This window comes from Cetorhinus maximus, chromosome 17 (assembly GCF_964194155.1).
Source record: "Cetorhinus maximus chromosome 17, sCetMax3.hap1.1, whole genome shotgun sequence".
Lineage (NCBI taxonomy): Eukaryota > Metazoa > Chordata > Chondrichthyes > Lamniformes > Cetorhinidae > Cetorhinus > Cetorhinus maximus.
In genome coordinates, this window is record NC_135895.1 from 13,037,397 (window position 1) to 13,065,281 (window position 27,885).

Below are 27,885 nucleotides of genomic sequence, written 5' to 3' on the forward strand. Positions count from 1 at the left end.
AATTACTCTGCGTTTCTGTTCTCATGACCGAAGTGAATAACCTCACACTTCCCCATATTATGTTCCATCTGCCATTTTGTTGCCCACTCATTTAACCTGGCTATATGTCTTTGCAGCCTCTCTGTTCCCTCACAACTCACAGTTCCATCTATCTTTGTGTCATGAGCAAACTTAGATACATTTACTCTCTGTCTCTTTGTCTAAGTCATATTGTAGATAGGAGCCCCAGCGCTGATTTTTGCAGTCACAGCCTGCTAACTTGAGAATGCCCCATTTATGCCGGCTCTTTGCTTCCCTGTCCATTAACCAATCCTCTATCCATGCTAAATACTCATCCCTAGTTGCCTTTGAGAAGGTGTTGGTGAGCCGCCTTCTTGAACCGCTGTAGTCCATGCGGTGTAGGTACACCCACAGTGCTGTTAGGGAGGGGGTTCCAGGATTTTGACCCAGCGACAGTGAAGGAACTGGGATATATTTCCAAGGCAGGATGGGGTGCGGCTTGGAGGGGAACTTGCAGGAGGTGGTGTTTCTCTCCATCTGCTGTTGTCCTTCTAGGCATTGGAGTTCATGAGTTTGCTAAAGAAGCCTTAGTGAGTTGCTGCAGTGCATCACCGCTGCCACTGTGTGTGGGTGATGGGGTGATAAGAGGGTAGATGGCGTGTCATTCGAGCGGACTGCTTTGTCCTGGATGGGTATTGAGCTTCTTGAATACTGTTGGAGCTTCATTCATCCAGGCAAGTGGGGAGTATTCCATCACACTCCTGACTTGTGCCCAGTTGTTGGTGGGTAAGTTTCAGAGGGTCAGAAGGTGAACCATTCATCACCGAATATCCAGCCTGTGGCCTGTTGCACTGATACAAGGCCAAATTAAAGAGTGCTTCTTTTTTGATTTTGTTGTTTTAGTGCTCACTAGAACCAGGTTCCGGCATGTTCTAGCTCAGTTCACGGAGCATCATTACAATGGAGAAGCTTCCATCTTCCCAGGCTGGGCCAGGGTTGAGACGTCTGGATTGAAAGGCCTTGTCTGACCCAGTGCTCCTTCATGTTGATAATTTAAAACCCAGAACATGATTGAAATCTTGTCAGATGCTCCACTGTTAATACTTAAAGTGCTTGTTTTAATATAAAGTATCATAATCATGAATAATTAATACTTAAAGTGATTGTTGATTTTCTTTCCCCTTCCTTCCACGACAGTTAAAAAAAAGGATTATTTGGACATGTGCAAACCCTTACACGTCCTTTGCGTGGGCAAAAAAGAGGAGAAATGATTCCACAGTGAATGTAATGCAGCGACAATGACCTTGTCCTATCTGTGCTGCTGGAATGGTCAGTCTTTGCACAGAGTCTAAGAGGCTGTGTCAGGATAGATGCTGGCTGGGTGCGAGAATGTTATGTTGTGATTCTTGGCCCACTTTGCAAAGACAGCCTTTTCAGTAATAAACCTGTGACCTCCGTAGAGGGCATTTTCATGAATGGCATACTCCACGCATTCATCTCGACTCCCGGCTTCATAGTAATGATAAGGAACTTTTTTGTGTCCTTCAGTCCTGTGTAAACTGAAAAGAATCATCAGTGACATTTTTGACTTCAGTGCTTTCAATGCAGCTGATTACATTCTAAGCAGCTTTCAGGTCGGAAACAAAAAAAGCCGTTTAAGGTGACACCTTGATGTTTGGAAGATAAATGGTTAAACATTTCTAAGATTTACACTCATCAGAAATGCAATGCCTTTCACGACTTAACGATGAAGATAAGTGATTTACAGCCAATGAAGTATTTTGGAGTGTAGTCATTGTTGTAATGGAGGTGATGCATTAGCCAATTTGCACACAGCACGCTCCCACAGCCAACATTGAGATAAATGACCAGATTATCTATTTTGGTCATGTTAGTTGAGGGATGAATATTGGCCAGGGCACTAGGGAGAACTCGTCTGCTGTTCTTCAGAATGGTGTCATCAAATTATTTACATCCATCCGAGAGGGCAGATGGGGCCTTAGTTTAATGTCTCATGCAAAAGATGGAACTTCCAACAGTGCAGCACTCCCTCAGTACTGCACTGGAGTGTCAGCCTAGATTATGTGCCCAAGTCTCTCGAGTGTGGGTTGAACCTACAAACATTTGACTCAGAAGCAAGAATTTTCTCAACTATCGCATCTGTCAGGAACACTTCAAAACACTTCAATGACAATCTACATCGTAAGGGTAGCAACCATCTTAAACAGCTACGAGGAGGAGAGGACGGGGAGAGGGAATTTCATGTACACTGCATTACCCACAAACAGCAATGAGATAACTAGGACCTGAGAGTAACTTCTCATCTAAAGGATAGAACCTTGGTCAATGCACTCCCTCACTCCTATGCAAGACTCACATACCCTGGAGTGGGATGAGCTCACCACTTCCTGGCTCAAAACTGAAACCAACTGAGCCAAGTTGATATGTGACAGCAAACAGCCAAATGAGAACAATGAGAGATTTCACAAAATTACTAAAGACCTACAGATTAATTTTAACTCTGAGCCTAACTGCACGATATTTAATGTAAGTTGTCGCAAAGGTGATAACCGGAACAATAGCACACTAGCTCACTCTGAGGCATAGGGCATTATTTCACTGACACTCTACACCGCGAGTCTGCCCTTTGCTTGTTTTCTTCACAGGGTCACAGTCATTATGGTGCAGAAGGAAGCCATTTGGCCTATTGTGTCTGCACTGGCTCTCCGAATGAAGTTTCACCCAGTGCCATTCTCCTGCCTTCTCTCCGTAACACTGCACTTTCTTTTTTCAAATAATCATCTAATTCCCTCTTGAGTGCCTCGATTAAACCTGCCTCCACCTATCTCTTAAGGATCAGTGGGTCAAGCCAGTGTCATATAGGCCAGGAACTTCCTAACGTCTCAGCCAGGAGAGTGGTGGGGTCTCATGACCCCAGGGCTATTGGGAGGGGATTCCTGCTCCTTAACACATTCCCAAGGCCCTGATTGAAACAAGCGGGCACATAGCTGTGAGTTGAGGATAAGGCAACAGATGCAGTTACGATCCTCTAACAGTGGAATATCTAGTCTAGGCTCATGCATTTAGGAATAGTTCCTCGGGCAAAGTACTGCTGGGGTCCTCAGGCTCTCATCATAAGGCTGTACTGAGGCGGCCATGAACCAGCTATGAACTGGCACAGAGGTTTGAGAGTGGGGCTGCACTCTAGTATGGAGTCAAAACCTTCACAGGAGGAGAGGGAAATATTTGCAGAGAATTGGGAAGTAGATGTAAAACAATGTTCATATAAATTAAGCCTCAATATGAAGCTATTTAAAACAAACATCTGCATAGCTGTGGCTCAGTTGATAGCATTCTTGCCTCTGAATCAGAGGGTTGTGGGTTCAAGCCCCACCCCAGGAACTTGAGTTACAAAATCCAGGCTGTATTAAAGGAGTGCTGCAACGTCGGAGGTGCTGTCTTTCTGGTGACATGTTAAAACTGAAGAACTGTCTGTCCTTACAGGTAAAACATTCCATGGATCTCTCTTGAAAAAGAACTGGACTATCCTCCCTGGTGCCCTTGCCTGTATTTATCCCTCAACCAAGATCACTAAAACAGATTATCTGGTCATGATCGCATTGCTGTTTGAGGGACCTCCCTGTGCTCAAATTGGTTGCCACATTTCTTACATTACAACAGTGACTACAATTCAAATGAATAATTCATTGGCTGGAAAGCTAGGAATATCCTGAGGCTGTGAAAGGTGCTATGTAAATGCAAGTCTTTATTTCTTTTGCCAATTAATTAACATCCTTTGTTATCATTTTCATGTGTATATATATATGCCCAAAATGTTGAAACAATTCAGTGCCAAAATGTTGAAACAATGTGTTTGTTATCATTTCATTAAGCATATAATGATCTGTGATATCAGGAGACTCTATAGTGCACTGACAATATCCTTGTCAGTTCTAACGTTGACTATGATGAACGCTACAATTTAATTGTGATGCTGGGAAAACATTAATTACAGGTATCTTAGGTGCACAGAGCAGCATCTCTCCACGGATACAATTGGTTATAACCACAACTTGCATTTAACTAGCACCTTTAAAATAGTAAGATGTCTGCAAGGTGCTTCACAGGAACAGACAAAGTTTGACACAGAACCACATAATGAGATATTAAGACAGATGACCCTAAAGATTGGCGAGAGTTAGGTATTAAGGTGTGTCCTAAAGGAGGATAAATAGGTGGCGAGGAGGAGAGGCTTAGGGTGGGAATACCAGAGCTTAGGGCCTAGACAGCTGAAGGCCAATCTTGATGGAGTGATTAGAATCGGGGGTTTGCTCGTGACCAGAATTAGAGGAGCACAGAGATCTTGAGTGGGTGTAGGATGGAGAGTGTTGCAGAGATAGGGAAGAGTTAGGACATAGGTTTGACAATAAGGGTAGTAAAATCCTCCTGTAACATCTCATCTGAAAGTCATATTCTCCAACATGTCTTCCCTCTCAGGCGGGTGTAAAAGATCCCATGGAAATATTTTGAAGACGAGCAGGGGAGTTCTCCCTGGTATCTGAGCCAATATGTATCCCTTGCCAACATCACTGAAACAGACAGATTATCTGCTCAATTATTTCTTTGCTGTTTCTCGCACCTTGTCTGATGCAAATTGACTGCTGAAATTTCTAGAACATGATTTCACTTCAAAGGTACATTCATTGACTGTGAGCATTTTGGAACATCCTGAGGCCATGAAGGGTGCTATATGAATGCAAGTTTTACTGTCATCACATCAAAATCTAGTTGACTCAAAGTCAGCATTAACAGCTGTGAGTGGTTCCCCTCACCCCCCCACCGCACCTCTCCCAATACAGACTGTCCTGTCAGATATGGTCTTCAGTTAATTAAATCCCCTGTACAGCACAGAAATAAGCCATTTGTTCCAACCGATCGAAGCAGGTGCTTATGCTCCACACAGGCCTCTGCCTACCCTAATTCATCAAGCACTATCTGCATAATCACCTTATCCTTTCTCTCGCATCTATTTATCTAGCTTGGTGTTAACTGCATCAATACCATTTATCTCAAACACTTCATATGATAGTGAGTTCCAAATTCGAACCACTCTCTTGGTAGAGAAGTTTCTCCTGAAAGAAAAAGAAAGACTTGCATTTATATAGCGCCTTTCACACCCCCAGAGCGCTTTACAGCCAATGATGTATTTTTGGAGTGTAGTCACCGTTGTGATGTAATGAAATGTGGCAGCCAATTTGCATACAGCAAGGTCCCCCAAACAGCAATCTGATGATGACCAGGTAATCTCTTTTATGTTGACTAAGAGATAAATGTTGCTCTTCGTCGAAATAGTGCCAGGAGATCCTTAAATCCTCCTGAGGAGAAGGGCCCTAGGTTTACCATTTCATCTGAAAGATGACCGTGCAGCACACCTTCAGTACGGTACTGAAGAGTCAGCCTAAATATCTGTGCTCAGGTTCTAGTGTGGGACTTATTGGATATATTGGTGACAATCCCATAGTGATGGTCCCTAATTTTGGACCCTCCCCGCAAATGGAACCATCTCTGTTTCTACCCGATTGAATGCCATCGTACTTTTTAAAGGCCATGTAATGGTATGGGAAAATAACGCTTTCTTACCTGCAATAGGTATCATTAATCATTCCAAAGATATGGATTTTATGGCAGACGTCCATTGCAAGAAGGAGTGTGAACCAGCCCGTACTCAGGTACGTACCTGACAGTACCCTGTCAGAGGAAGAACAGGAGAGAACATTTTAAAATGATTGAGCATTAGCAACGTCTTCAAACCCACATCACAAAGTACTTTCAGCTGGGAGATAGAAAATGTCATAACGGTTGACAGGCAGTCTGAATTATTTATCTTGAGCTTGCAATGCCTGTCAATTTGCAGCCTGCAGTGTCCTCGGAATGAAATTTGAGAAACAAGGAGAAAAGTACCGTTCAAGTTAAAAGAAAACAAAATGAAACAAATAGGATGTATTGGGCTTAGAGGTGTGGCGGTTATAATATAGCTGTACAGAGATCTGGTTAGTCCCTATCTGGACTACTGTATGCAGTTCTAGGCACTGCACATCAGGAAGGATATATTTATCTTAGAGGGGGTTCAACAAAGATTCACTAGAATGATACCCAGGCTAAAAATGCTAAAGTCTGAGGATAAGCTGTAAAGATTAGCTGTGAATGCCCTCGAGTCTAGAACAGTAAATGGTGAAATAATTGAGGTGCTAATGGGGTAGATAAGGCCAAAATATTCTCTATTTCAAGGGAAGTCCAGAATAAGGGAGCATTATGTTAATATATTAATTGTATTGTTACAGTTAAGGATAAACAGTTGGAGGGTGTCACATAATCACAGAACCTTTACAGTGCAGAAGGAGGCCATTCAGCCCATCGAGTCCGCACGGGGTCTCTGAAAGAGCATTCCACCTGGTCCCACTCCCCTGCCTTATCCCCGTAACCTTGCACATTCTCTCTTTTCAGGTAGCGATCCAATTCCCCTTTGAATGCCTCAATCGAACCTGCCTCCACCAATCTTTCAGGAAGTTTGTTCCAGCCTCCAACCACCCTCTGGGTGAAAAGCTTTTTCCTCACATCACATTTACTCCTCTTGTCAATTATTTTGAATCTGTGCCCTCTAGTTCTTGATGTTCTCGTGAGTGGGAACAGTTTCTCACTATTTACCGTGTCCTTACCCCTCAGAATCTTGAATACCTCTATCAAATCTCCTCTCAACCTTCTTTTCTCCAAGGAAAACAGTCCCAACTTCTCCAATCTATCCTCATAGCTACAGTTCTTCATCTCAGGAATTATTCTTGTGAATCTCCCCTGTACTCTCTCCAATGCCTTCACATCCTTCCTCAAGTATGGCACCCAGAACTGGACGTAGTACTCCAGATGAGGCCTAACTAATGTCTTATACAAGTTCAACATGACCTCCTTACTCTTGTACTCAATGCCCCTCTTAATAAAGCCTAAGCTGGTATATGCTTTATTAACTGCTCTCTCAACATGCCCTGCCATCTTCAATGGCCAATGTATGTATACATCGAGATCCCTCTGTTCCTGAACCTCCTTTAGAGGCTCTCCCTTTATTTCATACATCTCATCATATCCTTCTTGCCAAAATGAATCAGCTCACGCTTCTCTGCATTGAACTTCATCTGCCACTTGTCTGCCCAATCCACCAATGCGTCTATGTCCTTTAGAAGTTCAAGACTATCCCCATCACAATTGACAACATTTCCAATCTTCGTATCATCTGCAAATTTTGAAATTATGCCCTGAACATCATAGTTATTGGTTATTAATACATATCAGGAAGAGCAAGGGCCCCTACATTGATCCCTGGGGAACTCCATTACAAACCTTCCTCCAGTCTGAAAAACAATCATTTCTCACTGCTCTCTGTTTCCTGTCAATTTCTTATCCAAGTGCCTAGTTCCCTTTTATTTCAGGACCAAGAATTTTGCTCACAAGTCTGTTGTGTGGCACTGTATCAAATGCTTTTTGAAAATCCATATACACCACATAACAGCGTTTCCTTTATCAACCTTCTCTGTTACCTCCCCAAAAAACTCTAGCAAGTTAGGTAAACATGATTTTCCCTTGATGAATCCTTGCTGGCTTTCCTTAATTATCTTGCACTTGTCTACGTGATGATTGATTTTATGTCATACTATAGTTTCCAGAAGTTTCCCTACCACTGAAGTCAAACTGACTGGTCTGTAGTTGCCAGCTTTATCCTTCTACCTCTTTTTAAACAAGGGTGGAACATTTGCAGTTCTCCAGTCCTCTGGCATCTCCCCTGTGCCTAAGGAAGACTGGAAGATTATCACTAGTGCCTCTGCACTCTCACTTCCCTCAGTACCTTTGGATGAATCTCACCCGGTCCTGGTATCTTATCTATTTTAAGGAATGAAAGCCTTTCCAACAACTCCTTCCTCTCGATTGTAAGTTCTTCAAGTGTACCAGGTACCTCCTCTCTCACCTTGGCCTGGGAAGCAAGTTCTCCCTTTGTAAAGACAGATGCAAAGTACTCGTTCAACACCTCCGGTATTTCTCCAGCATCCACATGCAAATCCCCTTTTTTGTCCCCAATCAACCCTACTCTTTCTTTTACCTCCATTTTATTATTTAGATGCTTACAGAAGGCCTTGGGATTCCCTTTTATGTTCACCGCCAACTTCTTTTCATGCTCTCTCTTTGCTTTTCTTATTGGTTTCTTCACTTACCCTCTGGTCCTTCTATATTTAGCCTGATTCGTTATTGTAGTTTCTACCTGACATCTGCTGTATGCACACTTCTTCCTATTCATCTTTACCTCTATTTCCCTCATCATCTAGGTCGCTCTGGATTTATTTGTCCTACCTTTCCCTTCAAAGGAATATACCTTGACATTGCCTACAAGAGCAGATCAGAGAATGGGAATTCTGCGACGAGTAACTCACCTCCTGACTTCCCAAAGCCTGTCCACCATCTCCAAGGCACAAGTCAGGAGTGTGATGGAATACTTCCCACTTGCCTGGATAAGTGCAGCTCCCACAACACTCAGAAGCTGGACACCATCCAGGACAAAGCAGCCAGCTTGATTGGCACCACATCCACAAACATTCATTCCCTCCACCACTGATGCACAGTAGCAGCAGTGTGTACCATCTACAAGATGATGTAGTGGTATTATCACTGGACTAGTAATCCAGAGACCCAGGGTAATGCTCTGGGGAGCTGTGTTCGAATTCTGCCATGGCAGATAGTGGAATTTGAATTCAATAAAAATTTGGAATTAAAAGTCTAATCACAGAATCGTACGGTGCAGAAGAGCCCCTTTGGCCTATCGAGTCTGCACCGACACGTAATGATGACCATGAAACGATTGTTGTAAAAACCCATCTGGTTCACAAATGCCCTTTAGGGAAGGAAATCTGCTGTTCTTACCTGGTCTGGCCTATGTGTGACTCCAGACCCACAGCAATGTGGTTGACTCTTGAAATGGCCTAACAAGCTACTCAGTTGTATAAAACCGCTGCAAAGCCTCAAAAAAGGAATGAAATTCAGCCCTGTCGACCCTGCAAAGTCCTCCTTACTAGCATCTGGGGGATAGAGCCAAAATTGGGAGAGCTGTCTCACAGACCAGTCAAGCAACAACCTGACATAGTCATCCTCACGGAATCATACCTTACAGATAATGTCCCAGATGCCACCATCACCATCCCTGGGTGTGTCCTGTCCCACTGGCAGGACAGACCCAGCAGAGGTGGTGACACAGTGGTATACAGTCAGGAGGGAGTTGCCCTGGGAGTCCTCAACATCGACTTAGGACCCCATGAAGCCTTATAGCATCAGGTCAAAAATGGGCAAGGAAACCTCCTGCTGATTACCATGTACCGCCCTCCCTCAGCTAATGAATCAGTGCTCCTCCATGTTGAAAACCACAGAATGTACTCTGGATGGGGACTTCAATGTCCATCACCAAGAGTGGCTCGGTAGCACCACTATTGACCAAGCTGGCCGAGTTGTAAAGGACATAGCTGCTAGACTGGGTCTGCGGCAGGTGGTGAGGGAACCAACAAGAGGGAAAAACATACTTGACCTCATCCTCACCAACCTGCCTGCTCCAGATGCATCTGTCCATGACAGTATTGGTAGAAGTGACCACCGCATAGTTGTTGTGGAGATGAAGTCCCATCTTCACATTGAGGAAATCCTCCATTGTGTTGTGTGGCACTACCACCGTGCTAAATGGGATAGATTTCTAACAGATCTAGCAACTCAAGACTGGGCATCCATGAGGTGCTGTGGGCCATCAGCAGCAGCAGAATTGTACTTGAACACAGCCTGTGACCTCATGGCCCAGCATATCCCCCACTCTACCAATACCATCAAGCCAGGGAATCAACCCTGGTTCAATGAAGAGTGCAGGAGGGCATGCCAGGAGCAGCACCAGGCATTCCTAAAAATGAGGTGTCAACCTGGTGAAGGTACAACAACAGGACTACTTGTGTGCCAGAAAGCATAAGCAGCAAGTGATAAACAGAGCTAAGTGATCCCACAACCAACAGATCAGATCTAAGCTCTGCAGTCCTTCCACATCCAGTCATGAATGGTGGTGGACAATTAAACAGCTCACTGGAAGAGGAGGCTCCACAAATATCCCCATCCTCAATGATGGGGAGCCCAGCACATCAGTGGAAAAGATAAGGCTGAAGTCTTTGCTACAATCTTCAGCCAGAAGTGCTGAGTGGATGATCCATCTCGGTCTCCTCTAGAGGTCCCCAACATCACAGATGCCAGTCTTCAGCAAATTCGATTCACTCCTCTTGATATCAAGAAAAGGTTGAAGGTACTGGATACTGCAAAGGCTATGGGCCCTCTGAATATTCCAGCAATTGTATTGAAGGCTTGTGTTCCAGAACTTGCTGCACCCCTAGCCAAGCTCTTCCAGTACAGCTACAACACTGGCATCTACCCGGCAATGTGGGAAATTGCCCAGGTATGTCCTGTATTCAAAAACAGGACAAATCCAACTCAGCTAATTACCTCCCCATCAGCCTACTCTCGATCATCAGTAAAGTAATGGAAGGGGGCATCAACAATGCTATCGAGTGGCACTTGTTTAGCAATAACCTGCTCACTGATGCCCAGTTTGAGTTCTGCCAGGGCCACTCAGCTTCTGACCTCATTACAGCATTGGTTCAAACATGGACAAAAGAGCTGAACTCCCAAGGTGAGGTGAGAGTGACCGCCCTTGGCATCAAGGCTGCATTTGACCAAGTGTGGCATCAAGGAGCCCTAGCAAAACTAGAGTCAATGGGAATCAGGGGTGAAACTCTCCGCTGTTTGGAGTCATACCTAGCACAAAGGAAGATGGCTGTGGTTGTTGGAAGTCAGTCATCACAGCTCCAGTATATCACTGCAGAAATTCCTCAGGGTAGTGTCCTCGGCCCAACCATCTTCAGCTGCTTCATCAATGACCTTCCTTCCTTCATAAGGTCGGAAGTCGGGATGTTTACTGATCATTGCACAATGTTCAGCACTGTTCGTGACTCCTCAGATATTGTAGCAGTCCATGTCCAAATGCAACAAGACCTGGAGAATATCCAGGCTTGGGTTGACAAGTGGCAAGTAACATTCATGCAACTCAAGTGTCAGGCAATAACCATATCCAACAAGAGAGAATCTAATTATCTCCCCCTGATGTTCAATGACATTACCATCACTGAATCCCCCGCTATCAACATCCTTGGGGTTACGATTGACCAGAAACTGAACTGGACTAACCATATAAATACTATGGCTACAAGAGCAGTTCAGAGGCTAGGAATCCTGCGATGAGTAACTCACCTCCTGACTCCTCAAAGCCTGTCCACCATCTACAAGGCAGAAGTCAGGAGTGTGATGGAATACTCTCCATTCGCCTGGATGAGTGCAGTTCCCACAACATTCAAGAAGCTTGACACCATCCAGCACAAAGAAGCCACTTGATTGGCACCACATCCACAAACATTCACTCCGTCTGCCACTGATGCATAGTAGCTGCAGTGTGTACCATCTACAAGATGCACTGCAGGAGCTCACCAAGTCTCCTTAGGCAACACCTTCCAAACCCATGACCGCTACCATCTACAAGGACAAGTGCAGCAGATAGATGCAAACACCACCACCTGGAAGTTCCCTTCCAAGCCACTCACTATCCTAACTTGGAAATATATCGCCGTTCCTTCACTGTCGCTGGGTCAGAATCCAGGAATTCCCTCCCGAACAGCACTGTGGATGTACCTACACCACATGGACTGCAGTGGTTCAAGAAGGCAGCTCACCACCACCTTCTCAAGGGCAATTAGGGATGGGCAATAAATGCTGGCCCAGCCAGCGAAGCCTACATCCCAAGAATGAATAAAAATAACTTTCTTTGAAGGTGACCCATTGTTCAGCCACTGTCTTTTCTGCCAACGTTTGATTCCAACTCACGTGACTCAGATGTACTCTCATCCCATTGAAGTTGGCTTTCCCCCACTTAATTATCCCTGCTCTGGATTGTTCTCTGTCCTTTTCTATGATTAACCTAAACTTTATGAAACAATGGTCACTGCTCCCTAGAGGCTCTCCCACTGCTATTTGATCCACTTGGGCCAACTTATTCCTCAGAACGAGGTCCAAAAGCGCACGTCCTCTCATTGGTGTTAATTGATTAAATATCTTGAGCGCATATAAAAAGGAACTCCACGATCGATGGGCACCACAGGAGCTGGAGTGCTTCCTCACCCCAACAAAATGATATTTTGATTTCCTTAGACGAGTTTCCTTAGGAGTTTTGCTTCTGTTGCAGTGCCCTTTTATGAGGCTATTACTTTAATTTGATTTGCTAATTTGTTAATTTGCTCATTTGTTTTAAGTGCATACCCAAAAGAGTATAAAAAGAGACTGCTGGGGCATGGGGGTGGTTAGTAGGTACGAGGCAGAGATATGTCATGCTGCATTCTGCGAATACTCCTAGCCGCAAGAAGAGGATTTATGCCTAGATTCTACCTTTACCATTTGGCTTAGGATCCATTAAGCGCAATGTTAAAGTTAGAGCTGGACGATTCAGGGGTGATGTCAGGAAGCACTTCTTCATGCAAAGGGTAATTAAAATCTGGAACTCTCTCCATAAAAAACTTTTGAGTTCGGGGGATCAGTTGAAAACTTTAAAACTGGAATTGATAGATTTTAGTTAGGTAAGGTTATTAAAGGTTACAGAACCAAAGTGGGAAAATAGCATTAAGATACAGATCAGCCCACTCTTCTCCCTGTGTTTTGAAACATTCTCACCCAGTCATGAAGCATGTCATACCGCTCATTTCTTCCTAGGTGATATCTTTCGCACTTGGGAGGAACTATCATTAGCAAGTTAACAAGCCATTGATGGGAAAAGCAATTGAGCATGGTGGAAATGGTGAAGGGATGGTCATGAGAGGTGGGTGGGGAGGTTAAGGGCAGGGAGGTGCCTTTCAAAAGTATGGGTAAGAACATAGGAAACCAGAGCAGGAGTGGGTCATATGGCTCCTCGAGCCTGCTCTGTTATTCCATAGGATCATGGCTGATCTTTGAACTCAGCTCCATTTTCCTGCCCAACTCCCCTATCCCTGATTCCCTTAGTGTCCAAATATCTATTGCTTTCTGCCTTAAATATACTCTGCCTTGAATATACTCAAGTACATTCACAGCTCTCTCTGGGGTATAGAACTACAAAGATCCTCAACCCTTTGAGTGAAGACATTTCTCCTCGCCCAAGTCCCAAATGGTAAACTTCTTATCTGATTGTGAGCCCTGGTTCCAGACTCTCAAGACAGGGGAAACAGCCTCTCAGCATTTATCCTGTCAAGGCCTCTCAGAGCTTTATGCGTTTAAAATGAATCCTACCTCATTCTTCTAAGGCCCAGATGACATAGGCCCATTCTACTCAATCTCTCCTCCTAGGACAACACTCTCATCCCAGGAACCAACCTAGTGAAGCTTCATTACACCCTCAAGTATATCCTTCCTTAGGTACAGAGACCAAAACTGTGCACAAGACTCCAGGTGTGGTCTCACCAAAACCCTGTATAATTGCAGCAAGGCTTCTTTACTCTCTCATTCCACTCCCTTTGCAACGAAGGCCCACATCCCATTTGACCTCCTAATTGTTTGTTGTACCTGCATATTAATTTTTTCCATGTACAGGGACACTCGGATCCCTCCGAACATTGGGTGTCCAGTTTTGACCAGGTTCTTTCTTCGCCGACTGTTTAATCAATTTGGAAAGCGCCAGTGCCCTGCCATCTCCTGGCCTGTCTGATAAGAATGTCAGTTAATATGGCTTTCACATGGTTCGCTCATGGCCCCTCTGACATAGTGTTGAATTTTAAATGGTACAGTGGAGTTAAATGCTTCCTTCACTGTTGGTTTGTGGGGAGAAAGGTACAACAGCTGCTTCTTCAATCTCTGACTATGTGACTCAGTGGACAGTACTGTCACCTCTGAGTCAGAAGGTTGTGGGTTCAAGCCCCACTCCATAGACTTGCCTTCAGGTTACCCTCCAAATTCAGTACCAAGGGAGTGCCACATAGCAATTTCAGATGAAATGTTAAGCCAAGGGCTCATCTACCTTCTCAGGTGGACGTACAAGATCCCACAATGATATTGCAAAGAAAGGCATGGGACATCCCCCCACCATGTACTATTCAACACAAGAACTCAAAAATTAGGAGCAGAAATAGGTCTTTGGGCCACTTGAACATGCTCCACCATTCGATAAGATCATGGCTGATCTGGTTATGGTCTCAACTCCACTTTCCTGTCTGCTCCCCCCATAACCCTTGACTCCCTTGTCTATCAAAAATGTATCTAACTCAGCTTTGAGTAAATTCAATGACCCAGCCTCCAATGCTCACTGCGGAAGAGAATTCCACAGACTAACCACCCTCTGAGAAAAAAAGAATTCTCCTTATCTCAGCCTTAAATGCGAGACCCCTAATTTTTAAACTGTGTCCCCTAGTTCCAGGCTGCCTCATAAGGGGAAACATCCTTTCAGTATCCACCCTGTCAAGTCCCCTCAGGATCTTATATGTTTCAATATAACTCCAAACTCCAATGGGTATAAGCACTTTTTCAATCTTCCAAGAGGAAATCCAACCTTTCCTCTTAAGATTATCCCTCTGTCCTAGGAATCAGTCGAATGAACCATCTTTGAACTGTTTCTAATGCAATTATATCCTTAGTTAGGTAAGAATGCAATTATAGTTAATATTTATTTTTCAACTAAAATCGCTAAAACACAGATAATCTGGTCACTATCATGTTGCTCTTTATGGGAGTTTGCTGAGTGCAAATTGGCTGATGCATTTCCTTCATAATAGGAATGACCATATATCAAGAAAATGAATTTCATTGTCCGTGAAGGGTTCTGGAATGTTGTGAGGTTTGGAAAGGTGTTTTTTTTTATTCATTGGATGTGGACATCACTGGCTAGGACAGCATTTATTGCCCATCCCTAACTGCCTTTGTTCAGAGGGCAGAGTCACCCACATTGCTGTGGGTCTAGAGTCACAGTGGGATTGAACTTGGGTCATTACCTGGGTCTTTGGTTTACTAGGCCAGCAACAATACCACTACACCATCACCTCCCCATTAGATACACAAATACAAATAATTTCTTTCTTTTACGCTGAGGAGCTTGTGCTGTCAGTGGAAATCCCGGGATTTAGCGGCATGTTGCAACTATCAGTGACAACAGGCACCAGTCTTCATGTTGTAAATCGCCACTGTTATTTTAACAGTTGCCATTATCACCCGAGAACCTTCCTCCAGCATGAATGCTGCAGCGTTGTATTTTACACCAGGGAAGCAGAATTCAAAACATTTCCATAAATGCTTCATACACGCTGACAGGTCTTGTCGATGTTTCACTTTTAATGTGACCTGATTCGCCTTCGGGCTGGAAAATCAATGCATGAATTCGAGTTTATTTAAATTATTTTTAAAAATCATACGAAATGCTGAATTGCATTTAGACCAGACATAGAGTAGAAAATGAGTAATGTGGCTGACTCACGTTGAATGGCGTTTGACTTTGACATTGTGTAGGGCTTTGGTGAGATCCCACCTGGAGGACCAAGTGCAGTTTTCATCTCCATATCTATGGGAGGATATACTTGCATTGGAGGCAGCCCAGAGAAGGATCACTGGATTGGTCCCTGGGATGAGAGGGTTGTCCTATGATGAGAGATTGAGTAAATGGGGTCCATATTCTCTTGAGTTTAGGAAAATGAGAAGTGATCTCATCGAAACCAAGCAAGATTCTGAAGGGGATTGACTGACAGGGTAGACACTGAGGTCGTTCCCCCTGGCCAGGGAATCTAAAACACGGGGGCACAGTCTCAGGGTAAGGGCTCAGTCATTTAGGACTGAGATGAGGAGAAATTACTTCACTCATAAGGTTGTGAATCTTTGGAATTCTCTACCCCAGAGGATTGCAGGTGCTCCTGCATTCAATATATTTAAGATCAATAGATTTGTAGTCTCTCAGGGAACGAAGGGTTATGGGAAGCAGGTGGGAAAGTGCAGTTCAGATAGAAGTTCAGCCATGATCATATTGAATCCCAGAATTGTTACGCTGCAGGAGGAGGCCATTTGGCCCATCGTGTCTGCACTGGCTCTCTGCGCATTTTAACTTCGTGCCAATCTCCTGTCTTTTCCCCGTAACCTTGAACGTTCTTTCTATTTAAATGATCATCCAATGCCCTCTTGAATGCCTCAATTGAACCTGCCTCTGCCACACTTCCAGGCAGCGCATTCCAAGCCCCAACTACTCACTGTGTGAAAACATTTTTTCTCACCTTGCATTTGCTCCTTTTGCAAAACACTTTAAATTTGTGCCCTCTGGTTTTCGATCCATTTACGAGTGGGAACAGTTTCTCCCTATCTACTCTGTCCAGACCCCTCATGATTTTGAAAGCTTCTATCAAGTCTCCTCTTAGCCTTCTCCTCTCCGAGGAAAACAGTCCCAACTTCTCCAATCTTTCCTCATAACTGAAGTGTCACATCCCTGGAACCATTCTTGTGAACCTCTTCTGCACTCTCTCCAAAGTGTTCACATCCTTCCAATGGTGTGGTGCCCAGAACTGTACACAATACTCCAGCTGAGGTCTAACCAATGTCTTATATAAGTTCATCAAAACCTCCCTGCTCTTGTACTGTAGGCCCTTATTAATGAAGCCTAGAATACTTTATGCTTTAGAAACAGCTCCCTCTACCTGTCCTGCCATCTTTAATGACTTATGTACATATGCACCCAGGTCTCTCTGCTCCTGCACACCCTGTGGAATAGTATCCTTTATTTTATACTATCTCTCCATGTTCTTTGTACCAAAGTGTATCACCTCACACTTCTCTGCATTGAACTTCATCTGCCAATTGTCTGCCCACTCCACCAATGTGTCAATGTCCTTTTGAAGTTCTGAATGGCAGAGCAGGCTTGACTCCTGCTCCTATTTCTTATACCCCACTCCCAACAATGGTTTGTTTAAGGTTGATGGGCTTTGACAACTAATACTACAATAGGGAGGAGTGTTCTGATATAAAAACAAATGTCTGTCATGTGTTTAACTCCATTTTTCCATTTTTGATGTCTGTTCAGCACTCTGCAAAGCCTGAGATAGAGAATGGCCTACTTTTCCTTTCAGGGATGGGAAAGTGGCACTGAGGTAGAAGGTCAGCTATGATTGCATTGAATGACAGAGCAGGCTCAAGGGGCAACATGGTCTACTCCTGCTCCTATTTCTTATATTCTTATATGATAGGAATCAGTAACGTACAAGAGGCCAGAATTAGGAATGCAGTGATCTCAAAGGGTTGGCAGGGTTGGTGGGTGGGGGTGGTGTTGGTGGGGGTTACAGAGATATAGGGAGGAATGAAGTCATGGAGCATGTAATGATTTTACAATGATATAAAGACCCAATCACTCATAAGGGATTGTGTAATGTGTAAACATGTTATGTGTTTATTTACTTAGACGAGACACATAAGAACAGATATACATGGATAGAAAGCTTGAAGACATCAGCAGCGGAGCTGTGTGTGCTGTGCCCTGTCCACAAGCCAAAGTGAAACTGAGACTGGATTATATGACACACTTCCCTTCTAGTGATGGCATGCTGCTATCCCTGAAAGGCGTATTACAACATCCTTCATTCTTTTTTAAGATATTTCTCACACTTCTAAAGAAGTATAACTATTTATAATACTTATTCATGTATAGTTACCATTACCTAAGTGTATAGGACTGTTGAATCTATGAGTGCCTAAAGCATAAAGATAATCTGCTGATACTCCCATATCTTGTAATGATAACCTTGCTGGGAGGTTTCCTTAATTGCTCACAGTGATCTGTGGGGTTGTCAGTTTTGGATGTTGTTCCTGATTTCATTTCTGGATCTTGCCCATGAAGCAATAGGGCTGTACGATGGTTGAGGAGCTCGAATGGATCTGATTCGTCCTCTGTTAAGCCTCACCATTGCGCCTTTGTGCGTAATGACTTCATAGGACATTGGTTCTGAACAAATCCTTGTCAACCCGGCAGATTGCCACATACCTTCTGTGGGTTCCTGAATGCAAACTTGTTATCCCAACTCTAAACTCTATACCTGCATTTTTATCATGCACATTGGCCATCTTCTCTTGCAGTTTTAAAAGTTGCTCTCTAGTTTCTGAGAGAGTAGAATGGGTAAGAGTAGGTAGATTGGTACGCACCGGTCTGCCAAGTCATAGAGTCACAGAGTCACAGAGGTCTACAGCAGAGAAAAAGGCCCTTCGGCCCATCGAGTCTGCGTTGGTCAAACAAGTACCTAACTATTCTAAACCCATTTTCCAGCACTAGGCCCATAATCTTGTATGCCATGGCAATGCAAGTGCATATCCAAATACTTCTTCAATGTTATGAGGATTTCTGCCTCTACCACCCTTTCAGGCAATGAGTTCCAGATTCCCACCACCCTCTGGGTGAAAAAATCCTTCCTCACATCCCATTTAAACCTCCTGCCCCTTACCTTACATCTATGTCCCCTGGTTATTGATCCCTCCACCAAGGGGAGAAGTTCCTTCCTGTGTTCCCTATCTATGTCCCTCATAATTTTATACACCTCAATCATGTCCCCCCTCAATCTCCTCTGCTCCAGGGAAAATAACCCCAGTCTATCCAATCTCTCCTCCTAACTAAAACTCTCCAGCTCAGGCAACATCCTGGTAAATCTCCTCTGCACTCTGTCTAGTGCAATCACATCCTTCCTATAATGCATATTCCAGAACTGCACACAATACTCTAGCTGTGGCCTAACCAGCGTTTTATACAGTTCCAGCATAACCTCCCTGCTCTTATATTCTATGCCTCGGCTAATAAAGGCAGGTATCCCATATGCCTTCTTAACCACCTTATCTACCTGTCCCACTACCTTAAGGGACCAGTGGACATACACACCAAAGTCCCTCTGATCCTCGGTACTTCTAATGTCCTACTATTCATCGTGTATCCCAGTGTCTTGTTTGGCCTGCCCAAGTGCATCACCTCACACTTATCCGGATTAAATTCCATTTGCCACTGATCAGCCCATCTGACCAGCCCGTCTATATCCTCCTGTAGTCTAAGGCTATCCTCCTCACTATTTACCACCCCACCAATTTTCATGTCATCCGTGAACTTACTGAACAACCCTCCTACATTCAAGTCTAAATCGTTTATATATACCACAAACATCAAGGGACCCAACACCAATCCCTGTGGGACCCCACTGGACACAGGCATCCAGTCACAAAAACAACACTCGACCATCACCCTCTGCTTCCTGCCACTCAGCCTATTCTGGATCCAATTTGCCAAATTGCCTTGGATCCCATGGGCTCTTACGTTTGTTATCAGTCTCCCATGCGGGGCCTTATCAAAAGCCTTGCTGAAGTCCAAATCAATGTCAAATGCATTGCCCTCATCTACACACCTGGTCACCTCTTCGAAAAATTAAATAAAATTGGTCAGACATGACCTCCCCTTAACAAAGCCATGCTGACTGTCCTTGATTAATCCCTGCCTCTCCAAGTGTAGATTAATTCTGTCCCTCAGAATTGCTTCCAATAGTTTCCCCACCACTGAGGTTAGACTGACTGGCCTGTAGTTCCCTGATTCATCCCTTCCTTCCTTCTTGAATAACGATACCACATTGGCTGCCCTCCAGTCCTCTGGCACCTCTCCTGTGACCAGAGAGGTATTGAAAATTATTGCCAGCGCCCCTGCTATCTCCTCCCTTGCCTCACTCAACAGCCTGGGATACATTTCATCTGGGCCTGGAGATTTATCTACTTTTAAGCCTGCCAGACCACTTAGAACCTCCTTCCTTTCTATGCTAATTTCCTTTATTATATCACAGTCCTTCTGCCTGATTTCCATACCCACGTTGTCCCTCTCACTTGTGAACACCAACACAAAGTATTCATTTAGAACCTTACCTATGTCTTCCGGCTCCACACACAAATTACCACTATGGTCCTTAAAGGGCCCTACTCTTTCCCTAGTTATCCTCTTACTCTCAATGTACTTGTAAAATAACTTTGGATTTTCCTTTATTTTACCTGCCAATGTTTCTCCATGCCCCGTTTTTGCTCACCTAATTTCCTTTTTAAGTTCCCCTCTACACATTCTATACTCCTCTAGGGCTTCCGCTATTTTGAGCCCTCGGTATCTGCCATAAGCCTCCCTTTTTCTCTTTATCCAATCCTGTGTATCCATCGACATCCAGGGTTCCCTGGACTTGTTGGTCCCACCCTTTGTCTTTACTGGAATATGTTAGCCCTGTACTCTCCTTATTTCCTTCTTGAATGAGTCCCACTACTCTGATGCAGATTTACCTAAAAGTAGCTGCTCCCAGTTCACTCTGGCCAAATCATATCTGATCTTATTAAAATTGGCCTTCCCCCAATTTAGAACTCTGATTTCTGGCCCATCCTTGTCCTTTTCCATAACAACCTTGAATCTAACAGAGTTATGATCACTATCTGCAAAATGCTCCCCAACTGATACCTCTACCACTTGCCCGGCTTCATTCCCTAAAATTAAGTCCAGGGCCACGCCCTCTCTTGTAGGACCTTCTACATACTGGCTTAAAAATCTCTCCTGGATGCATTTTAAGAATTCCATTCCCTCTAACTCTATCACACTATGACTAGCCCAGTTAATGTTGGGGAAGTTGAAATCCCCCACTATTATTACCGTATTATTTTTACACTTCTCTGAAATTTGTCTACATAACTGGTCTTCTATTTCTCTCTGTCTGTGGCCTACAGTACACTCCCAGCAATGTGATTGCTCATTTTTTGTTTTCCAGTTCTACCCACATGGCTTCATTTGAGGAGTCTTCTAAGATGTCATCCCTCCTTACTGCTGTACTTGATTCCTTGATCAATATTGCGATACCCCCTCCTCTTTTACTTCCTTCCCTGTCTCGCCTGAAGACCCTATGTCCTGGAATATTGAGCTGCCAGTCCTGCCCCTCTCTCAACCATGTCTCTGTGACATCAATGACATCATACTTCCATGTGTTAATTTGTGCCCTCAGCTCATCTGCCTTATCCGTCAGACTCCTTGCATTAAAATAAATACCATCCAACCTTGCCAAACTCCCTTGTGCCTTAACTGGCCTATCATTTCTATGCCTTCCAGACTCACTTGCTCTCTCTTCTAATTTTGGCTGCGCATCTCCCCCTGCTGAACCTCCTCTCAGGATCCCATTCCCCTACCAAATTAGTTTAAACCGTTCCCAACAGCACTAGCAAACCTCCCCGCAAGGATGTTGGTCCCATTCCTGTGCAGGTACAACCTGTCCGTCTTCTACAGGTCCCACTGCCCCAATGTCCCAGAAATCTAAAGCCCTCCCTCCTGCACCATCTCTCCAGCCACGCATTCATCTGGACTAACCTCCTATTTCTATACTCACTAGCAAGTGGCACCGGAAGTAATCCAGATATTACTACCTTTGAGGTCCTGTTTTTTAATCTGTTTCCTAGCTCCCTAAATTCTGCTTTCAGGACCTCATCCCTCTTTCTACCTATGTTGTTGGTACCAATATGTACCACGATCTCTGTCTGTTTGCCCTCCCCCTTTAGAATGCCCTGCAGCCGTTCAGTGACATCCTTGACTCCCTGGCACCAGGGAGGCAACATAGCTTCCTGGAGTCACGTCTACGGCTGCAGAAATGCCTGTCTGTTCCCCTTACTATTGAGTCTCCTACCACTATTTCTCTTTTCCCCTCTTTTTCCTCCCCCACTGTGCAGCTGAGCCACTCACAGTGCCATGAACGTGGCTGCACTCCCCAGAGGAACCATCACTCTCACCATTTTCCAACACAGAAAAACGGTTCTCGAGCGAGATGCACCCTGGGGATTTCCTGACTATCTCCCTGACACCTTTCTTCTGACTGATGGTCACCCGTTCCCTCTCTGTCTGCACTTCCGTAAGCTGTGGGGTGCTACATATAAAAACATGCTATCCACGAAACTCTCAGCCTCGCGGATGCGCCTCTGCCTCCAGCTGCCACTCAAGCTCCGAAACTCGGAGCTCAAGTAGCTGCAGCTGGTGGCACTTCCCGCACACGCGGTCGGTCAGAGCGCAAGGAGCGTCTAGGAATTCCCACATGCTGCAGGCAGTACATAACATGGGACTAAGCTGCCCTGCCATGCCTCTAGTTGAAAAAGAACCCCTTATTTTAATTTAAATACAGTAAAAAAAAGTTGTTATTTATGTACTTTAAATAAAAACTAGAACCCATGGTTTTCCTTAGCTTAATCTATTTTAAACTGGAGAAAGAAACTTACCCATTACTCACCAATTAGCTCTCACCTTTGTCTGACGTCACTTTTTGAAGTGACTGCTTTAGCGTGATGCTGCCTGCAGGACACTCTTCCCAGACTGCTTCACCGCGATGCTGACTGCAGTGCACTCTTCCCAGACTGCTTCACCACGATGCTGACTGCAGGACACTCTTCCCAGATTGCTTCACCGCGATGCTGACTGCAGGGCACTCTTACCAGACTGCTTCACCACGATGCTGACTGCAGGGCACTCTTCCCAGATTGCTTCACTGCGATGCTGACTGCAGGGCACTCTTCCCAGACTGCTTCACCGCGATGCTGTCTGCAGGGCACTCTTCCCAGACTACTTCACCGTGATGCTGACTGCAGGACACTTCCTAGATTGCTTCACCGCGATGCTGACTGCAGGGCACTCTTCCCAGACTACTTCACCGTGATGCTGACTGCAGGACTCTGTTCCCAGACTGCTTCACCGTGATGCTGCCTGCAGGACACTCTTCCCAGACTGCTTCACCGCGATGCTGACTGCAGTGCACTCTTCCCAGACTGCTTCACCACGATGCTGACTGCAGGACACTCTTCCCAGATTGCTTCACCATGATGCTGATTGCAGGGCACTCTTCCCAGATTGCTTCACCACGATGCTGACTGCAGTGCACTCTTCCCAGTCTGCTTCACCGCGATGCTGACTGCAGGCACTCTTCCCAAACATAAGCTCTGCTGGTGATGGAATAGTTGCACTTAAAGGTGTCACTTTCAGATGTAATATTGCAAGGTGTAGATGTTGCTTGGTCTGTCTACATTTGAGAATTAGGGATTTCACCGTGTGAATCATTCGTTCAGCTAGGCTATTAGATTTAGGTAATGAGGAGAAGAAGTAGTATGATTGATATTCCACTTCTCACGCATATCCTGAAATGTCTTACCAATAAATTGCGGACTGCTATTTGTAATGATCTTTCTAGGCACTCCAAATAAACTGAAATGAGCACTTAAGAGTGTGCGTGACAGTTGTTTTTGACATATTGTGCAATTGTCGAATGATGGGGTACTTGTTAAAGTAGTCAACGATGATGATGAAGTCAATGCCATGGGCATGAAAGAGGCTGGATGTGTCTTTGTCCCAAGGATGGGTAGGAACCTCATGTGAAATCATTGTTTCTTTGTTCTGGCTTGGCATATGCTCTTGACATGCCTCACACTCCTTGATGATGCATCAATGTCATTGTTCATACCCGGCCAATAGACTGTACCTCATCCAATCTATGCCCATGTGTGAGCGATAAAGTTGTTGAAGAATATCAGGTCACAAGGGTTCCACTATTATGACCTGCTTGTCTTTAAAAATGACTCCCTGGGAGATGCCTAGTTCATCCTGGTAAGGCCAAAATGGTGTAATGTATTCGTGGGTATGCTGAATTGAGTCAGGTCATCCTTCAATTATTTTTTTTCTACAGTTTAAGTAGTGTGGAATCTTTCACTGTTTTTTCTTGTCACTCCTGGCATTTGATTTGCGCAAAACGTACCAGATCAATTGATGGACTTGCATTCTCCCGCAAGCGTAACATTGCAGCTCTTGAAATTGCCAATTTCGTCAAAACTTGCTGGATATTTTACTGTTAGGTCATGAACTGAGGTGATAAGGAGTAGCTTCTGATGTTGATCTGCCATGTGATGTCTGACTGATCCCATGGATTGTCATTGGTGGGACGTCACAGCATGCTACAGTCACTAGGCCTTTAGTCTCCACGATGTAAACATCTGTGGCACCCAGGGGATTGATTGCACTTGCACTTCAGGACTATGGATCCTGCACATGGAATAAGTGAACTGTTGTACTCTGAAAGTTTTACAGCAGTAGGTTTTGCCATGATCTTTGTAGCTGCACCAGCCTTTGCTCTAGAATAAAAGCAAAATACTGCATCTGCTGGAAATCTGAAGTAAAAACAGAAAATTCTGGGAAAACTGAGCACATCTGGCAGCATCTGTGAAGAGAGAAGCAAGAGTTAACGTTTCGAGTCCGTATGACTCTTCTTCAGAGCTAAAGGGAAGTAGAAAGGTGATAGATTTTGGGGATCCTTTAGCTCTTCTGTTAATCCTGCCGTATTCAGCCTGTGTAGACCTTCATTCCCTATTACAATGTGAATTTTTATGGCTTGTCTGTCCGGGCCAGATACACCTGAATCAAGAAACTATAGCTCTGTACGCTGTTTACACATTCTGAATTCAGATAGTAGGTCAGCTGCATCCCAATTCAAACTGGGGAATTTTGTGGACATTTTGACAATATCCCTTTGACCTTCTTCCTTGTTCTGTACAATTTATTGTTCAGCAACTTCCGAAGTCAGCCGTTATAATCGCAACCTTCTCTGGCCCAATTTTTATGATGGTTTTGCTTGTTTGACTCTCCTTCACTCGTTATCAATCCGGCCCACACATTTGTCACCCGCCTTTCCCGACTGAGCTAACCCACTGCTGGCCCTTCTCGTCACGCTGTCCCACTCATGGAGCTGACAGGCTACGCACTGCAGTCTCAGACAAAGGATCCGTCTGCTTACCAGCTTTTTACTTGGCCACGATCTCAGCCTGTGTCTTCAGAGCTTTTCTGTGTAGTCACCACACTGCGATTTCAACACTCTCTGATGCTGTGAACTCGTTTGCGGTCTGACCAAAGCGTCGATGGCCATCCCGTGTCGTGTAACACAATCTAAGGCTGTTCACCATGTCGTACCTGTACTTAATCTTGCTGCCAGAGGCTATTTGACCACTGCTGAGTGCCCTGGGCGGAATGGTCTCAGATTTGCACAGAGTGCGGTAGCAAGCATGAGAAACGATGTTTTACCTGGCGGCTGCAATGGCGGGGTTCCGCGCCGTTTCATCCCATTCCCAGCACGTCCCACATCATTAATAATGTACTCACAGGAAACACACTGGATCACTGGTGGGCAGGCTCCGATTTACCCGCCACGCTGTGACCTCAGCGCTTCCTCATCGCGGGCGCCACATTCAAAGCGCACCAGAGCTCAGCCTACTTCATGTCTACAGGCCAGGGCTGCTCCAGGCGGCAAGCGGCCCCGAGAGCAAAGGAGACGGCAGCCCCCATATTTAGCGACACCTCTCTGGGGAGCCAGCTGGATGCAGCAGAAAGCCGCTGCCACGTCCTCTACCCTCCGCTCTGGCCGCAGGAGGTCCACCAGAGTCACCAACCTGGCCTGCTGGCAGCGATGGTCAGCACCACCAGAGCACAGAGGAGGTCAGCCATTCAGTGCAGGAAGAGCACCAATGCTCTCTGCGTTATGCCAGGGTAAGTCAACCACCTCATCACTTTCGACTCACACACTCACAAACCCACCACGCATCCACAGGGATCTCACACCTCAAGGCAACACCACTAACTCTCACACACACACCCTTACGTCTCCACCAGGATCATATCCTCTTGAGCCCATGTCCTCATCCCATCCAAGGCTCTGCTCACCACACAAACATTCCACACGGTGCCAAGTGTCCTGTTCACACTCTGTCCCTCTGTTTTCATGCAGGAGAAGCTGGCTCACAAAAGCTGGTCCCAGACCAGGGGTGGAGTGGCCCACATTCGGCCCCTCACTCACTTTGAGGAGTGTGTCATTGTGCTGACTGGTGAGGGTGTGGACCCTGCCTGCGGCGACAGGGGGGGGGTCGGCAACAAACACCCACGTGAGGATCCTGCACCACATCATCCTTCTCAACGCAACTGTGAGTGCCTCTCTCCTGCTTCTGACTCTGTTGCATTACAATAATTATCTCTACTTTGGTTCACAGGGAGCTCTGCCAAGTGACCGACACCCTCAGCCAGCCAGTCCCTCAGCTCCATCCAGGCCCTCACCTCCAGCCAAGAGGACACCTCCTCCATTAAAGAGCTGGAAATAAGCAGCCTGGAAGACCCGTCACAGCGCTTACCCACACCCTCCACCAGCACAGAGGCACACACCTCGGTGGGACCTAGATCTAGAGCAGGCTCGGGTTCACAATCTGGTGGTCACCGCACGGCCACAGCAGGAGGAGGCAGGTTCAGCCGAGCTCCCCGGCACTCGGAGGGTGCTGGGGAAGAGGCATCTGTGAGGTGCGAGTCAGATGATGAGCCTCTGGATTTGGCTTTCCAACTCATCGTGGAGAGTCAGCAGAAGGCCTGGGAACATCACACAGAGCTGTTGGAAGCCCTCAACAGAGTGGCTTTCGAGTCGGAGGAGTGTGTCCGCCTGCACTCTGATGAAGTGGTGCCCACATGTGCACATATGGAGGTCTCCATGAGAAGGATGGTAGACACCATGGAGACTCCAGTCCAGTAGAACATGGAGATGTGTGCAGACCTGCTCTCCATTGTGATAGCCATGAGTGAGTTCCTGCAGTGGCAACGTGAGAGGGGAAAAGGGCACCTTAACCTCCCTCCAGGTGCTCCTTTCACTCAAGGAGTCAGACTGGGGCCCCTGGGCACCTGAAGGGAGGAGCAGCAGCAGCTGGACACCCCTCAGTCATCCAGTCAGGAATCTTGGAGGCTGTCTGCTCCCTCTGAGGCCTCTTTGCCTGTGATCCCCCCTCAACCTCATCCTCTGTCACCACAGAGAGAGCAGCTGGCCCACAGGAGAGCAGCCAAAGCAAGCTGGGGCCCTCAAGGCCTCGGCTCTCCAGAGGCATGCCAAAGTCGGCAGAGGCAACAGGGACAAACATTTGCACAGGCTGTCTCCACCCCTGCTGTGGATTCAGGGCAGAAGCGGTAGGCCTAACAAAGTTAAGAAATTCTGATAATAAGTGGTTGGACGGGTGGACACATTTTGCCACTTTATAATCTGAAAATATATTCACTTTCACTGAATAATGTGTAATGTTGTCTTTCAGCTTCTTGGCAAACTTTGTGAGTCCTCCTGATGTTTGTGTGCGGCAGGGTCTTTCCTGCAAGCACTCTCCACACAAACAGAGCCTCCCTCCATCACACTCCTCTCACTGTCCCGGGCATGTTCAGTGCTGCCTGCTGGGGTTCTCTTCCAGTTGTCCATCTCCGCCCACCCACTGATCACAGTTCCATACAGCATCTGTGCCTACCCGACGCAAGGCACCGCTCACTTCCGATTTCGACCACAATGGTCGTAGTCAGATTGTTTGCTCAGCTCCCCTGTCTTTTCCCCTGCCCCAGTCACCCATGTCCTTTCCCGATTCGTCCCCTTCGCCGATCATCCTTAGCAGCCCATGGTCAGGACAGTGATGGCCTGAAGCAGACCTGAAGCATCAATGGAAACCTCCCACCTTCTGTGAGCTGCTTCGCGGTGGAGCCATGTCCATGAGAATCCACCCAGCGGGTGGTGCACGTGTTCCTCCAGGGCCCGGTAGCTGTAGGGCTCCAGCATCTTCTGCTCCTCGGATGGCCGTAATCTAAGCATGGTCCGAAGGGTAAGTCCCGCCTTCTGCGTGTCACACTTGTCCAGCCGTGTTCTGGGCTGGCATGTTTTCCCGCTGGCGTAA

The 27,885-nt window shown here is 45.7% G+C and overlaps 1 protein-coding gene across 1 annotated transcript in view; it reads right to left on the bottom strand.

The window, feature by feature from the left end:
• Positions 1–229: 229 nt before the first annotated feature.
• st6galnac3 (ST6 (alpha-N-acetyl-neuraminyl-2,3-beta-galactosyl-1,3)-N-acetylgalactosaminide alpha-2,6-sialyltransferase 3) overlaps positions 230–27,885 on the bottom strand; it is a 234,216-nt gene continuing 206,560 nt past the window's right edge. The window contains exons 4-5 of the mRNA XM_078560733.1: positions 5,641–5,748; positions 230–1,559 (exon numbers count right to left, since the gene is read on the bottom strand). Coding sequence (XP_078416859.1) covers positions 1,349–1,559; positions 5,641–5,748 — 319 coding nt within the window. The 3' untranslated portion in view covers positions 230–1,348. The remainder of the gene's footprint in view (positions 1,560–5,640; positions 5,749–27,885) is intronic.